The 15,489-nt window shown below is 39.0% G+C and overlaps 1 protein-coding gene across 1 annotated transcript in view; it reads left to right on the top strand.

The window, feature by feature from the left end:
* The first annotated feature begins 2,287 nt into the window (after window positions 1–2,287).
* Window positions 2,288–15,489, top strand: part of bmpr2b (bone morphogenetic protein receptor, type II b (serine/threonine kinase)) — a 109,475-nt gene continuing 96,273 nt past the window's right edge. The window contains exon 1 of the mRNA XM_051708816.1: window positions 2,288–3,180. Coding sequence (XP_051564776.1) covers window positions 3,102–3,180 — 79 coding nt within the window. The 5' untranslated portion in view covers window positions 2,288–3,101. The remainder of the gene's footprint in view (window positions 3,181–15,489) is intronic.

Raw genomic sequence — 15,489 nt, 5'->3', positions numbered from 1 at the left:
TCTTGAAAGAAGAGGTTCACCCGTGTTGATTTTTGAAAGTTATGTCTTATCAAAATGTGTTATTGGGGTACAGTTGTATTCTAGGCATTCATGTAGACATGCACAGTGTTTGAAACGAGAAGATGCAGTTGAACTCTTGCCATGATAAAAAGGCAGCACCAAGTAGAAAGTGACCTACACAACAAGCATTAAATGCAAAAACATTTGTTAACATTACATACTTTATAACCTATACAGGAGTTTATAATGCTAACTATAGTTTCTGCCAGAATACCATAGTTACTAAAGTTATGATTACTACTGTAAAAACAAAATAGGCAATCTTGGGATCAAATAGTTTAAGAAGTTTCCAGTACCTTTCTGTCATTGCATCAAATTTATTTTTTGATGACAGTGGTGGCTACCCAACACTGCGTAAGATATTTAGGTTTTTCAGAGAATGTATTTTTAACATGTGTATTTTGTCTTACTGTACTGACAGAGTTTTTATAGTCAAAACAAGTGAAAAAAATTACCAGTTCTGAAGAAGTAATCCAAAGTATTTAGAATACGTTACTGACCTTGAGTAATCTAACGGAATACGTTACAAATGACATTTTACAGCATGTATTCTGTAATCTGTAGTGGAATACATTTCAAAAGTAACCCTCCCAACCCTGTGTGTAAATACCATGGTATATGAATATTGTAATCATTCAGTACTATGGTATTACCATCTGATACCATACCTGTACCATGGTACTACTACAGTACTTTTTTGTACTAAAACAAAAGCAAATTGATCTTGTTTTACAGATTTTAGATATTTTTACAGGAAAACAATACAAAAATTATCATCAAAAATAAGATTTTTGCCCTAATATCAAAGGTCTTACTAGAAAAAAAGAAATTATGATCCAACGTGAATTTTCTTGATAAAAAAATATGATTGTGCCTGGTAACGTGCATGTAAAATGGCTAGAAATAGCATTTTAGCTTAGTGTAAAGCTGATAATTTACACAAGGTTTATTTCTATTTCTTCTGCTCCAAACTTACTTCAAACTTACTTCAAACGTACTTCTCTGTCTGCTCGTATGAATGTAACACATCATAAGAAAGTGTTTCTCCGCTGTTCAAATGCACTTTGGATCACATCATTAATATGTATAAATGTTTTCCATCTGAAAGGACTAAATATTAAATGAAACAAATGACAATAAAATGCAAAGTAATCTCTTCAGTAATCAAAATACTTGTGTCATCTTGGACTTACACTGACACCTAGTGTCTTGGATGCAGCATAATTTAAAATCAGACGTTTTCAGTTTCAGATGCCATTGTAGAAATGTAGTATTCACAGTCAGCCATGATTACTTTAATCAATGAGTGAAAGTGTCAAATAACAGGACAGTTACTGAGATTAAGCGAGTAATATTCAGCTGGTCATGTGATTCTAACATGGCAGCCCCCATGTGCGGACCCTCTCCATGTGGAATAAAACAGCTTTTATAAGGTTACTGATATGACTGGAGTCTTCAATTTAATTTGAGTGCTCATGATTTCCTACATACACTGATCAACCACAACATTAAAACCACCTGCCTAATATTGTGTAGGTCCCCCTCGTGCCGCCAAAATATCACCAACCCGCATCTCAGAACAGCATTCTTAGATGCTATTCTTCTCACCACAATTATACAGAGCAGTTATCTGAGTTACCATAGACTTTGTCAGTTCAAACCAGTCTGGCCATTCTCTGTTGACCTCTCTCAACAACAAGGCATTTCCGTCCACAGAACTGCTATTTACTGGATGTTTTTTGTTTTTGGCACCATTCTGAATAAATTCTGTTGTGTGTGAAAATATCTGCATGATTTCATGCACTACACTGCTGCCACACCATTACTTGGATGATTGTTGGTGCCAGACGGGCTGGTTTGAGTGTTTCTGTAACTGCTGATCTCCTGGGATTTTAACACACAACAGTCTCTAGAAATTACAGTCTCTAGCATCTCTGAATGCTGTTCTGAGATGCGGGTTGGTGATGTTTTGGCGGCACGCGGGGGACCTACACAATATTAGGCAGGTGGTTTTAATGTTGTGGCTGATCGGTGTATATTGCAAAATTACAATTCATGTCTTTAAGAGTGCACTGAGTGCAACTTTAACTTTTTTGTTAGTGTAATACCAATTTAACTGTTGCTGGAAAAAGAGAGAAATTAAAGTTGAATGGGAGAGAGAGAGAGAGGGAGAGGGAGAGGGAGAGGGAGAGGTGGGTGGGGGGGGTTTGGCTGCCCTTCATCTGTCTGCACTAGGCGGAGCTGAAGTTACCGAAAGCGGCCGCAGGACTTCGACACGATCCGCTGGGCGAAAAACATCCACACCGGGAGAAATGCGTTAATTGACCACATCAGAGCTTGGCCAGCGTCCAGTTTACCGACAATCATTGATCGAGACTTTCACTGCGCCGTTTATTACAGGCCTCTCTGGATTACACTCTGTGTCGCTCCTGTTCGGTCGCTTGAGCCGACTGATGAGCTAGACGCCTTCTGCAGTACATCTACTTCATTTCAAAGACATTCTTTCAGTTTTTACGGAGGAATAAGAATTACATACAGCCGGGAATGTTGGACATGTCGTTAGCTCGCGAAGCTAAACATCGACAGAAGCGGACTGACATGAACAGAACTGACCCATGCTGAGATACTGCACGGTCATCTGGACCAGAACCAACTAGATCCTGAGTCGATCTGCCTTTATAAATACCGACAATAACTCAGAAGCGATCATCGCAGGTGTTGGGCATGTTTTGAGATCTTGATATCTGAAGTATCGAGAAACGCCGAAGAAATGCGAGGCAGCGGATCACATACAGGACTGCACGAAGTGTAATCGCTCAAACTCCCGATCCAACATGGAGAAAATGCGTATATAATCTATATATCAAGGCCATGCATCGCCTCCAAACATTTATTTGCTCGTCTCATTGCGGACTGTTCCCTCCTAGCACATGAGCTTGAACTTCAGTTGAACGGGGAGGCTAAAAGGCAAATCTACTGCAACTTTTCTGGAGCTCATTTTGGAGCTGAACCCGTCCAGAAGCATAAGAACCATCATCAGGATGAGACTGCGGGTCCTGAACCGAGTATCAGTGCTCTCATTGGGGCTGTGCTCGATGCTTCTGCTCAGTGCTGTGGCTGGTAAACTGGCTTCTAAACTTAACACTGTTTAACTGTAATATTTTACATTATAGTGTCCTTATGAAGCCTTAAATGGTATTGCATGTTTTTTTTGTTTTTTTTTATTAGAATCACTCGTGTAATTAAACTGCAACATGGACACTGTCATGTAAAGTGTGGCCTGAATTGGTTTACTTAAAGGAATATTCCAGGTTCAATACAAGTTAAGCTCAGTCGACAGCATTTGTAGCATAATGTTGATCACCACAAAAAATAATTTATACTCGTCCCGCCTTTTCTTTATAAAAAGCAAAAATGGAGGTTACAGTGAGGCACTTACAATGGAAGTGAATGGGGGCCAATTTTTGAAAATGTAAAGGCAGAAATGTGAAGCTTATAATTTTATAAAAGCACTTGCATTAATTCTTCTTTTAAAACTCGTGTATTATTTGAGCTGTACAGTTGTTAAAAATCGTATTTTTTACGGTCCTTTTAGTGTTTACGGTGTTATGGCATTATGGAACTGAAGTTATAAAATTGGCTATAAGTTTACACAGAAAAGGTTAGTAAGCGATTATATCACACATACATCATGTTAACAGGCACATTGTTTACGTCTTGTGGCTAATCTTTGGAAACATTGAGTATTTTAATGTTTACAGACTGGCCCCATTCACTTCCTTTATAAGTGCCTCACTGTAACCACAATTTTTTATTATTATTATATTTTTTTTAAAGAAAAGGAGGGACAAGTCGAAATATGTTTTTGATGTAATCAATATTATGACACAAATGCTGTCGATGGAGTTTAACTTGAATTGAACCCAGAATATTCCTTTAACAAATGTGAACTGTCAGAAGTGTTGCTTTTGTGGGTCACCTTTACACACAGGCCATATGGTCCACTTTGATGTGATGTGATGCATCCTGTTGCAGAAAGTGTCATGACTTTAATGATTTCCTCTGTGTTTTATTCAAATTTAACTAAAGTGGATTGGTGGGGGGCATCTTGGAAAGAAATTTCCATGAAAGTTTCTTGATGGTTGGTTTTATAATCAGAGATTGTTTTTCAGGCCCTTGAAGGTTGATGGCATTGGTTGGCTCATATCTCAGTTTTATTAGTACTCTCGAATATCCTTGCACGTACATTAAAGGTGCACTTTTGTCTCTGTGTCATCTTGGACTTACACTGACACCTAGTGTCTTGGATGCAGCATAATTTAAAATCAATAGTTTTCAGTTTCAGATGCCATTGTAGAAATGTAGTATTCACAGTCAGCCATGATGACTTTAATCAATGAGTGAAAGTGTCAAATAACAGGACGGTTACTGAGATTAAGCGAGTAGTATTCAGCTGGTCATGTGATTGTAACATGGCAGCCCCCATGTGTGGACCCTCCCCATGTAGAATAAAACAGCTTTTATAAGGTTACTGATATGACTGGAGTCTTCATTTTAATGTGAGTGCTCATGATTTCCTACATATATTACAAAATTATAATTCATGTCTTTAGGAGTTAAACTTATTTAACGAGGAAAATATTATTGAGTGCACCTTTAATGGAAAAACAAATATGTTGTTGACTATGTAGGCCCTTGCCCTTTTAACAAGGAATGCTGGCCAAGATGTATTGCAAGATGATCAGGTTGGAAAATAGGGCTGCTGTATAAGCATGTATAAATCTCATGGAATGAGTGGGTTTCCATGTCTATTTCTGACATCTGTTTTGCATTTAAATGGAGTTAAATGATCAGATCGGCCATGCTTTGTTTCGAGATTGTTTACCCCATTGGTACGGATGTGCAGTTATGTACCATCTATTGCAGGTGGCGGCAACCTTTTTGACATGGAGTGCCATTTTTAATTTTTCTGGTCAATGGCTGTGCCGATATTATCAGCATAACAGTTTGAGTAAAAGTTTGTGCAAAACCCGATGATAATGATATAATCATGATCCTGCATGTGAATTTTCACAGTGTTTTTCTTTTTAATGAAAGAAAACCTGTCCTTTTGCACAAAATGAGTGAACACAGTTAATGTCACAAGTTTGCTTATTTGATTACTGATCATGAAATTGTGTGGAATCGTTTTTTTCTTTTTTTTTTTTTCTTCATTTTTCTCCCAATTTGGAAGGCCCAATTTCCAACGCACTGTAAGTCCTTGTGGTCACGTAGTGATTCGCCTCAGTCCGGTTGGCGGAGGCTGAATCCCAGTTGCCTCCGCGTCTGAGACATCAACCTGCGCATCTTATCACGTGGCTTGTTGAGCGCGTTGCCACGGAGACATAGCAAGTGTGGAGGCTTCACGCCATCTACCGCGGCAACTACGCTCAACTCACCACGTGCCTCGTTGAGAACGAACCACAATATAGCGACCACGAGGAGGTTACCCCATGTGACTCTACCCTCCCTAGCAAACGGGCCAATTTGGTTGCTTAGGAGACCTGGCTGGAGTCACTCCGCATGCCCTGGGATTCGAACTTAGTGAACTCCAGGGGTGGTAGCCAGCGTATTTTACCACTGAGCTACCTAGGCCCTCCAATTGTGTTGAATCTTAAATATTTATTATATTATGTCATATATTTTTCAAAATCATAGAGAGGGGTAATCACTAGCATGCAAGCAACAGCGAGAGAGGAGCAGGCTATTTTATTTATAAGTTTTGCACCTGCATTCCAATCTATATCTTGATGTAATCCTTCCTCATGATCATGCAGTGTGTTTTCATCAGCTGAATGGAAGCTGAACACTATAAAAGTGTGACGAGACTCGCGTTGCACGTGCAAGCCAGTCTCACATCAAGCCAATCAACTATTTAGCCCTTTTCGGTGAATCACACCTGCAAAATCCTAAAACCGTTTAATTTGTATTTTGAATAGACTTGAAAAGATTTTTGAACCCTACGATGTGGGTTTATGTTTTCTCTCTTAATCGTTTAATGTAGTTTTGAGTGTGACTATGGTTTAAGGAAGGTGTACCTGTATGCTGGGTTGGAAATCTCAAGGATTAATAGTGGTGTTTTCATTATTACATCACGTGTTGTTCTTAAAGCAAAAAGAAACCAAAGAAACACGGAATGTAGGCTGTTCAGCGCAGACTGACTGAAGCAAAGCGGCCGCGTTTACTCGTGTGATTAACCGAACGTGAAGCGCTGCCGGCTCATGATGCACAAATGGCTTGCACGAGTCTGTTGGGTATGCTGTAGTCTCCTCACATTTGAACTTTTTGTTTAGCCTCCCATTCAGCTCATGAAAACACGCTGCGTGATCATGAGGAAGGATTACATCAAGATGTAGATTGGAATGCAGGTGCAGAATTTATATAAATGAAATAGTCTACACCTCACTCGCCGTTGCTGGTGTGCCAGTGATTACCCCTCCACGTGCCAATGCTGGCACGTGTGCCATAGTTTGCTGACCCCGATCTGTTGTTTTGAGACCCTTGAAAATTCCCCAAATAATTTTGATATTGTGTGAAAGACCGAAGGAAATATTTATATTCCATCAAACTGTTTTCATAAATAAGCGTGAGCCACAGCAAAGATGGAGTGTAGGGAGATGGACATAAAAACGATCAGCCTTGATGGTGTTCAGCCTTGACTTTGATAAGATAATGGCCTCTGTCTCCATTGGTACAATAGATTATGGAGAGAATGGAAAGAGAAGGGTTTTCAGATAGTGTCAGTCTCTAATCCTTAAAGGGGCTCGCAATAAGTTTTTATAATTAAAAAAAGTTTTATACAAAGAAATGAAGAACACTCACATGAAGAGGCCTACCAAAAGCTGTTTTATTCCTAATAGAGTGGATTTCCCCCTCATGGGGCTCGCCACGTTGAGATCACATGACCAGCCATATCTTGCAATCTGAGGTCAATAATAATGTTAATAATAATGATAATTCTAAGTTTACTTTGTACAGACTAGCACTTTTCCAGTGCTCAAGGCGTTCACAAAGCAAAAACATAATTTGACAAAAGAAGTAAAGCACACAGTATAACTTCTTAATTTCTATTGTGCGATCTTTCCCTTACTGAAACGTACTGTGAAGGTACCATGGTGCAGCAAGAGTATCAGATAGGCTTGTAGCAGCATGGTATTTTGCTGGATATCATGTCTCTACCATGGTATTCAGAGGGTGCTCTAATTAAGACGATCAAATTTTCAAGGCACGTCTAAAAAAACCTTGGTATTGTCATAGTGTACTTATTTGTTATTGATCTTTGTATTGTCTTTATATTGAATATTTTTGTCTTTTCATACAGCAAGTGCATCCACAAAATATCTCCCATTATATGAATCCAGACTTGTAGTTTACAGTCATGAAAATAATCCTAGTGTTGTTTATGTCTTGAGAAATATGCTTGTAGAATGACCAAATTTAAAGGCTGTTTTTAGAGGAATTATGACTCATAACATCCTTTACTATGATTTGCAATTGGAAAATGTAATCTACAGTGGAACTCTCTAGGGCATACCAGTAGAAATGGGTACTTCACACCTCACGTACACTCCAGCCGTAGAATGCAGAAAGCCTCTTGACAAATTGTTTAATCTTAATGGCTCCTCCATAGTGGATATCGAGTTATCTTCTGACCCAGTGTTGGGTAATGTTACTTTTAAAGTAACTTGTTAGAATATTGCACTATTTCTTAAAAAATTAACTTAATTAATTAAAAGGTTACGTTACTTTTGCGTTACTTTTTTTCTCACAGCCACTTTCTCTTCTGCTATGCTTTGCATTCCATACAAATAAGCCATGCATTACATACAAGAGACATTACAGGTTATGCTAGCTACTGTACAACACTCATGTCAAAACAACATAGTAAACAAACAGATATTTAGAAAGTAGCTCTTCATGTCATATTTATAATAAAGAATCAACGTGACAGCCAATATGAATAATGAAGAATAAACTCTGTCTTACCTAAAGCAGCAAAGTCCAACACTTGAACCTGCATCATATACAGTATGTCATCATGTGCTGTGCCCATCGACAATGCCAGAGTCAACTTAAGATGTTTTTCAAAAGTCAGGATAAAATTCAGTGGGGAATGCCAGCCTAACAAGTTCATGGAATGTGTCTGATAATAAAATAATATTTTTAAATAAAGTCATCTCAGTGCACGCTTGTTTTGAGTTGATCCACGGTGTGTACAGACACCACTGGTTGATCGCATACAACTTCAAAGGCGCATGTTGATACAACTTGAATGGAATAGTTTTTAATGCTACCAAATTGTCATAAAAACAGTTTGTTTCATGAATCAAACTACTTGTTTATTATTAAAAAAATAGAAACTAAGACATTTTTAGAAACTAAGACATTTTCTTTGCATACACAATCGATTTAGAACTTTGCTCAGAGCCACTGATCCAGAGTCAGCTTTTCTCATCCCATTCTCCCAGTTACAGGGGAGCTGTAACACAGAGCAGTTCGGCAGCATAAGTCAGTGAATTGAGCGAGTATTTCACCCTGTGTATCATGTCGTGGCCAGTGAAATATAGTCTTATAGTATAGAAAAATTGTCTTATAATCCCTCTGCCTAAATGCGTTTACTGATTTTTTTTTTTTTTTAATGCAGTGTGTATTAACACATCAATCAACTGCGTTTCACTCAACTGAATGTTGACCTCATATTATGCTAAAAAATGCAATTTTCCCGGCTTGTGTAGCTAAAGCGCAGTTGATTGACAGGCGATGTCTGTATCTAAAAGGTGATTGGCTCATTTACCTGCAAGGCGGGACTTCCTTTCTACATCCATTGACTGCTAGTGCTTCTTGGTCGGGTGTTCCAGTTTCTCCCATTCATTTAAATAGAAGTGACTCGTCTCTGCTAAATAGTCTCTGGCCTCACACTCTATAGAACTACAATGTCCATCATGCACTACGTCTCCTTCCTGAAGTTTGCACACTTTACTCCTGATTTCTCGCAATACAGGGAGAGTAGAGGTGTACAAAAGCAACGTGTTACTTTATTTAAAAAGTAACTCCAATATTATGGTCTAAAAAATAAAATAAAAATTGTGCTACTTTACTCGTTACTTGAAAAAGTAATCTGATTACAAGTTACTTTTAATGCATTACAAGGCTTGAAATTGTGACCAATTTGGTCGCATATGCTCCCGAAATTTATCTATGCGACCTCAAAATAGATTTTGGAGCATTTGTGCGAGTGCAAATAATTGTTGTGGTGTGACCTGTTTTAATTTCTCTACAAAACGTTTACTAATTACTGCACTATGTGCCTGCTGTGAGCTGATACTGTGATCGGTACACCGTTCTATTCAACATTATATAACCAATTAAACTTAATCTTTACGTACTTAACTTTAATGCAGATTTTAGAATGGTTAATATTAGCCGTCAATCACTTCCTTTCACCGCGCTCTGTTGTCACGTGACAGGGAGCTAACTAGCACGCGAAATGTAAAGAGCTGAAGAGAGAAGATGAAAAGAACACTGAGCGATTTCCTTTGTAAGCCGCCTAAAGTTACAGATAATGTAACTCCTGGAGTTGGTGATGGTGATCATGTGGTGAATGTGGATCCACCAGCGGAAAAGAAGGCTTACAGTTTTCGGAGAGAGTGGCTGAAAGACTTCGAGTGGCTCTGCTATGAAAATGGCTTATTGCACTGCGTTCACTGTAAAGCCTGTGGGACAGAGGTTGCCGGAAACACTGCGTTCGCCACTGAATCCACACATTTTAAGTTCGAGAGCTTGCTTAAACACTGGGAGAGCGCCAAGCACAAGAAATGCCGGGACAAGTGTGTGGCAAAGAATTCAGGATCAGGTTTGATTGTTGAAGCTTTTAATCGTCAGGATGCTGCCGGACGTTCCGCTCAATTGGCAGAGCTGATCATGAAATTTAACACCACCTACACCATCGCCAAAGAAGAGCTCGGCATCACTAAATTTAAACCCATGTTGCAGCTCATGAAAATGAACGGCGTTGAGATCAACATGACGTACACAAATGACAAGTCATGTGCCAACATCATCGGCGTGATAGCAGATATCATTTGCGAGAACACCGCAGTTAAAATGTTGTCAGCTCAGTACATCTCATTCATCATTGATGGAGACACCGACCTGTCTGTCAAGGAGTGTGTGATAGTGTATGTCCGCATCCTGCTTAATGGACAGCCCACAAACATCCTCGTCGGACATGTTGAGGTTGAACACGCCAATGCTGATGGTGAGGATGTTTTTTTTTAAAATACATAGCCTATTTAGTATTATATAAATTGTAGTTGTGGTGCTCCTTAATTTTCGGTGGGTGCTCCTAAATTTTTGCTGGTGCTCCTAACTTTTTGAAGTTGGGAGCACCAGTGCTACCAAGTAAAAAAGTTAATTTCGAGCGCTGCATTACCCCCAACACTGTTCTGACCACCGTCTCTGTCCTGCAAACCCACACTGCCCTGTGTGGAATGTGAGTTCAGCTTTGCGGTTGTGACTGTGGAGGTATGACCACACAATGAGGTTACAATGGAGACAGACACAGTAATTAAAATTGTGGTCTTGCCCAGCCATGCTGGTAAATCGGTTCAAGGTCTAATCACAAGCTCATTTTAAAGCCGTTAGTAGCTGCCACTGTGATTTAGATCTGAGCTAGGCCCTGGATGGGTAGTTAGTAACACTTGAAGGAGTTTAGCATTGTAATGTGCTGCATTTGGGATAGGGCCCAGCAGAAACAAGCGAGAGGACGGTTTGTCGAGCATGGAAAAGATTAAGATGGAGAGACTTTACTGTGTGTGTGCACGTGCACAAGAGTCATTACCCCGTCTTTGACCGCTGAGAGAGCATGAAGCTTTGACTCTTTTGCTACTCTGTTAAGTCTCATTACTCGCACACACACATGTAACATGACCATTAAGACTGCGGTGATAGTTCATACTCTATATTGGCAGCACCGCTTAGAGCTTTTAGAAGACAGGCCATGGAATGAGATTTTTAGCTGAGCCGTGAAGAACGATATTGTGTTCTTGATCAAGGACATTCTGCAGAGCGTTCAGTGCATCAATTACTGGATAATGGGCTGTGCACCATGTTAAAGACACGAGTACGCCTATATTTTGAATGTTCGCTTATCTTGGACACAGTATCTGAACTTGCTGCCAAAGCAGCAGCTTATTTCACTAACAGACTGGTAAAATTCCACAGGCTATGTGACTTTAATTGTTATTCTTTAAAGGTGATGTGTTTAATTTCTATGCCACTAGCAGCACCAAATGGATTTGCAAAAATAATTATTGGATTCCTTAACACTCCTCCTGTCTACTATTGGTCGACAAACAGATAGTCCCTCTTAAAACTCACGCCATTGGTGAAGTCAAAGTTACAGGGTTGGGCCACTCAAACAAATGTTTTGATAGAGTGCTTAGACTTTTTTGGCCTACAAATGGCCTACTTACAGTTTTCTATCTACATTAAACTGGGAGTGGAGAAAGTATTTCAACATTGTAAAAATTACTTCACATTTAAACTAAGGATGCGCATTTCAAGTAATTTTGTAGTCGAATACTCTAACATGTAAAAAAAACAAGTAATAATCTTTTTGAAATTTAGAATTTAAGTTCAACCTTCAACTTTTGAACCTATTTTTCTTTAAAAAAAAAAAAAAAGAGCACTAAGCATAAACAACAAGATCTAGATTGAAACATTTGCACACACATAGAAACATACATTCCAACTCTTCTGAAGCGATAGAATCACTTTAAATAATGGCAGAATTTTCTTTTTGGGAGAACTAACGGCAAGATTTAGGTGAGAGTTCAGCTGTTATGTTGCCCAAGGCAGGCAAAGGCACAAAGGAAAACCAAATTGCAATATTTGAGTAGTGTTTTTACTAGTCGAATATTTAAAGCTGAACGAGTACTCAATTAATCAATTACTTATCCCTACTTTAAACATAGTAAAAAAATAAAATAAAAATAAAGAGTATGTACTCTTATGGTATTCATCCAGTACCATGGTATATGCCAAACTAGCATGGTATTACCATCAGATACCATCACTGTACCATGGTTCCACTATATATATATATATTTGTTTTTTTTGTTTTTTTGTAAGGTGCTTTTGCTTGAGTTTCTTCCTTTTCATCACGTTTGGGGTGAAGGGGTTGAAATGAAATTATACACATGGAAGTGTTACCTTGGATCCCGTTCTGTAATTACCAAACTATATCATTTCAAACATCTGGTGTTAATATCATTTCCTTTGAGGTTTTCTGCTACTCTAATTTGAGCGTTTTATGAACAAAGATAATTATCTCAGCAGAGCAATAATATGAACTCAAATTAGCACAGAAGTGATAGTCTTTGATATTTTCTTTGAAATATACCGCAACCCCACTGCAGTTGCTTGTTTGTTGCCCTGTGCGTTATGTGTTACCCCACCTCCCCAGCCGTGTCTGTGTGTGAGCTCTGTCGACTTTAAGGAATTTTCCCGTCTGTCTGTGAGGGAGGGCAGGAAGTGGGAGTTGGCTGACTTCATTTCCACATTTTTATTTGTACCCTGATTGTGCAGAAAGACACATTTGTCCTTGGCATTTACAGTTCAGTGTGGGCATATACTCTATGCATGCGTGTGTGGCACTAGTCACCGGCTGTATTACGAGTAAATCTGATTATGTCAGTGCGGTGTCTGTGTTTTATGCTGTCTCACATGCACGCACATGTATTCAGCCGTCTCTAGTGTGACACTTCAGAATAAAGCACCAAACATAAAAATTTTCTGTTCTTGAAGTTCTAGATTGGTTTTTTTTGTATCACATTTCCCCTTATTTGTGTGTTTTACCTTGTGTGTGGTGGGGTCTGGAGTGTGTAGCCCTGCACCAGCAAGATTTAGACTAAACAATGTGTCTCTTGCCAGCTCCATGGGCAGGCTGCTGCAGAGGGGGAGGAGAGAGAGACAGAGAGAGAGAGAGACATTCCCTTGTGGTGACGCCAACACCCATAAAACCAATTCACACAGAGTGCGCTCCGTATTCAGCTGAACTGATTGGATCTGAGACCCCTCCTCTGATAGACTCCCCCCTCCCGAACACAGTTCTCACACTAATTGAAAAATCATTTCACTTGAGGAATGTAATGTGGCCCCTTTGCAGTCTCCATGTTGCTTCGGGTGACAAAACACCCTATTTCGACACACTTTTATATCTCGTTCTTTCTCTCTAATCACTCACATCCAACAGGTTTCTTAACAACGCTTATTTCTGTGTTATTGTTGTCCTCACTTACTCTGAATATAAAATGACGACTCGGCTTGTTACGGGATTTACCTTCTTTGAGAGTTTGACGGTGAACACTTTGCATGCTATAGCTTACAGACCTTGGTTACGGTTTATGCCATATTTAATTTTATGCGAATAAAAACAAGTCTGGGAGGGATAGAATTACAGTCCATTCAATAAGCTATATGCAGAGATTTCTTCAAATTTTCTTCATTGATTTTGGGGGAAAATCTGCGGAATTCTGTGTATGGGATTTAAACATAGAAGGCTTAAATGTATTAAAGGGATCTGAGAGGACTACACACTTATTGGTAGCTAAAAGCATTATTAAATGATCAGAAATATTTAATAAACCAACATGCAAGGGACGGGGAATGCATTTACTTCTATGAATGACAGATGCCACAGAGTTTTATGTGGAGTTCTGCATGCACAGATTCTGTCTGGGCCTGGTTTTATGGCATCTACACTGACTAATGTCCATTCTGGCCAAGGACCAGTCATTTAAATATTTAGGGACTGTCAGGCAAACATGTTAAACCACCAAGAACTAGTCTGTTATTGTCACTCATTGTGTAAATTCTGCACCACTAGTGTCACCAAATGAAACTGTTTTCAAACATGTTTCCCATCTGCCACTGATGGACAAACAGATCGCCCCACCCCAAACCTACGCCATTGGTTGAGCCAATGTTACTGTGTTGGGCACAATGTTTGTAGGAAACCTTTCAGAATCATGGAGCAGTTTACTCTGTCTTATGGTGAAATAACAGATGCAGATTTGATGAGTTGATTTGTTACATTGAAGAATGATCTGATCTGGCAGAAAATTGGATTTAAATCATCTATGTCATATAGCGTTACTGTATATTTGTAAGTAACCCTTTTGATTTTGGCAGGCTGCATCTGTTTATTTTGATCAAATCAAGGAGATATTTTGTCTCTCTTTGACACATTTTCATCTCAAATTTTCCAAAAATCTGTAGAACTGGACACTCAAACCTCTCCTCGGTTGAGATATTGTGGTAAAGTTGACATTTGTAAATACCACGTGTTGGACTGAAATAGGCATTAAATAGACTTTACCCCACAAATTTGAGCCAGGTTGCATTAGGAAAGCTTGGCGCAGTCTTTCGTACCCACTCCAGTGCAGGGAGTGGGGATCCATTCTCTTGCCAACAGCGCCTACATGTCTGGGTGGCGAGAGGCAAAAGCAAAACAGAGCTCTGTGAATGGGAGGTGTATTTGTGGAGGAGTATTTCAAAACTCTAGCACGGCTCTCTCTGTGGTCAGAGGCGCAATTCCGATGCTTTTCGAGCTGCCCTCCCCCACCGTCACACGGCAAACCTGACCAGAGCAAAGCCAATGGAAAAAGTGAGGACTAGACAAACCTGTCGCCTGATAAATGCCACTGATCTTTGTGGTGTTGGCTGAGAAGTGCGTGCAACTATTACTCTGTCATTCTTAGTGCATAAAAGGCTTGCCTTGAAAAGGTGTGCTGCATGTTAAAGTGGGTTGTGAATCAGGATATTATACTGTAGTTTTGAATTTTTCACTTGTTTCTTTTTCACTTTTATTTTCAATTTGTTCTTTTCATTCTATGATTTAATTTATTTGTTTTACAGTATATTTAGGTTTTATCTCGTACTGCTTTATTTAGTGCTGCCAAAGCTATGTAAGTTTCTAACTGATATAATGCGTTAAAGGAATAGTTCACCCAAAAATGAATCTCATCATTTACTCACCCTCATGCCATCTCAGATGTATATGACTTCATTTCTTCAGCAGAACACATTTGAAGAAAAACATATGTCCTTATAATGGATGTGGATGGTAACACGATTTTTGATGCTCCAAAAAGCAGACAGTCAGCATTAACGTCATCCATACAACTCCAGTGTTTAAATGAATGTCTTATAAAGCGATATGATCATTTTTGGTGCAAAAAATATCAATATTTAAGTACTTTTTAACTAAATAATCACGTCCGGAATGCAGCAGTATGCACGTTCACACTGTAAAATGTAATAAGTTGACTTTACTTAAAAAAAGTGAGGAAACCAATTGCCTTGAAAAAAATCAAGTAAATATTTCTA

This window comes from Myxocyprinus asiaticus, chromosome 10 (assembly GCF_019703515.2).
Source record: "Myxocyprinus asiaticus isolate MX2 ecotype Aquarium Trade chromosome 10, UBuf_Myxa_2, whole genome shotgun sequence".
Lineage (NCBI taxonomy): Eukaryota > Metazoa > Chordata > Actinopteri > Cypriniformes > Catostomidae > Myxocyprinus > Myxocyprinus asiaticus.
The sequence above is the reverse complement of the archived record's forward strand: the minus strand, read 5'-3'. Positions and strand labels throughout refer to the sequence as shown.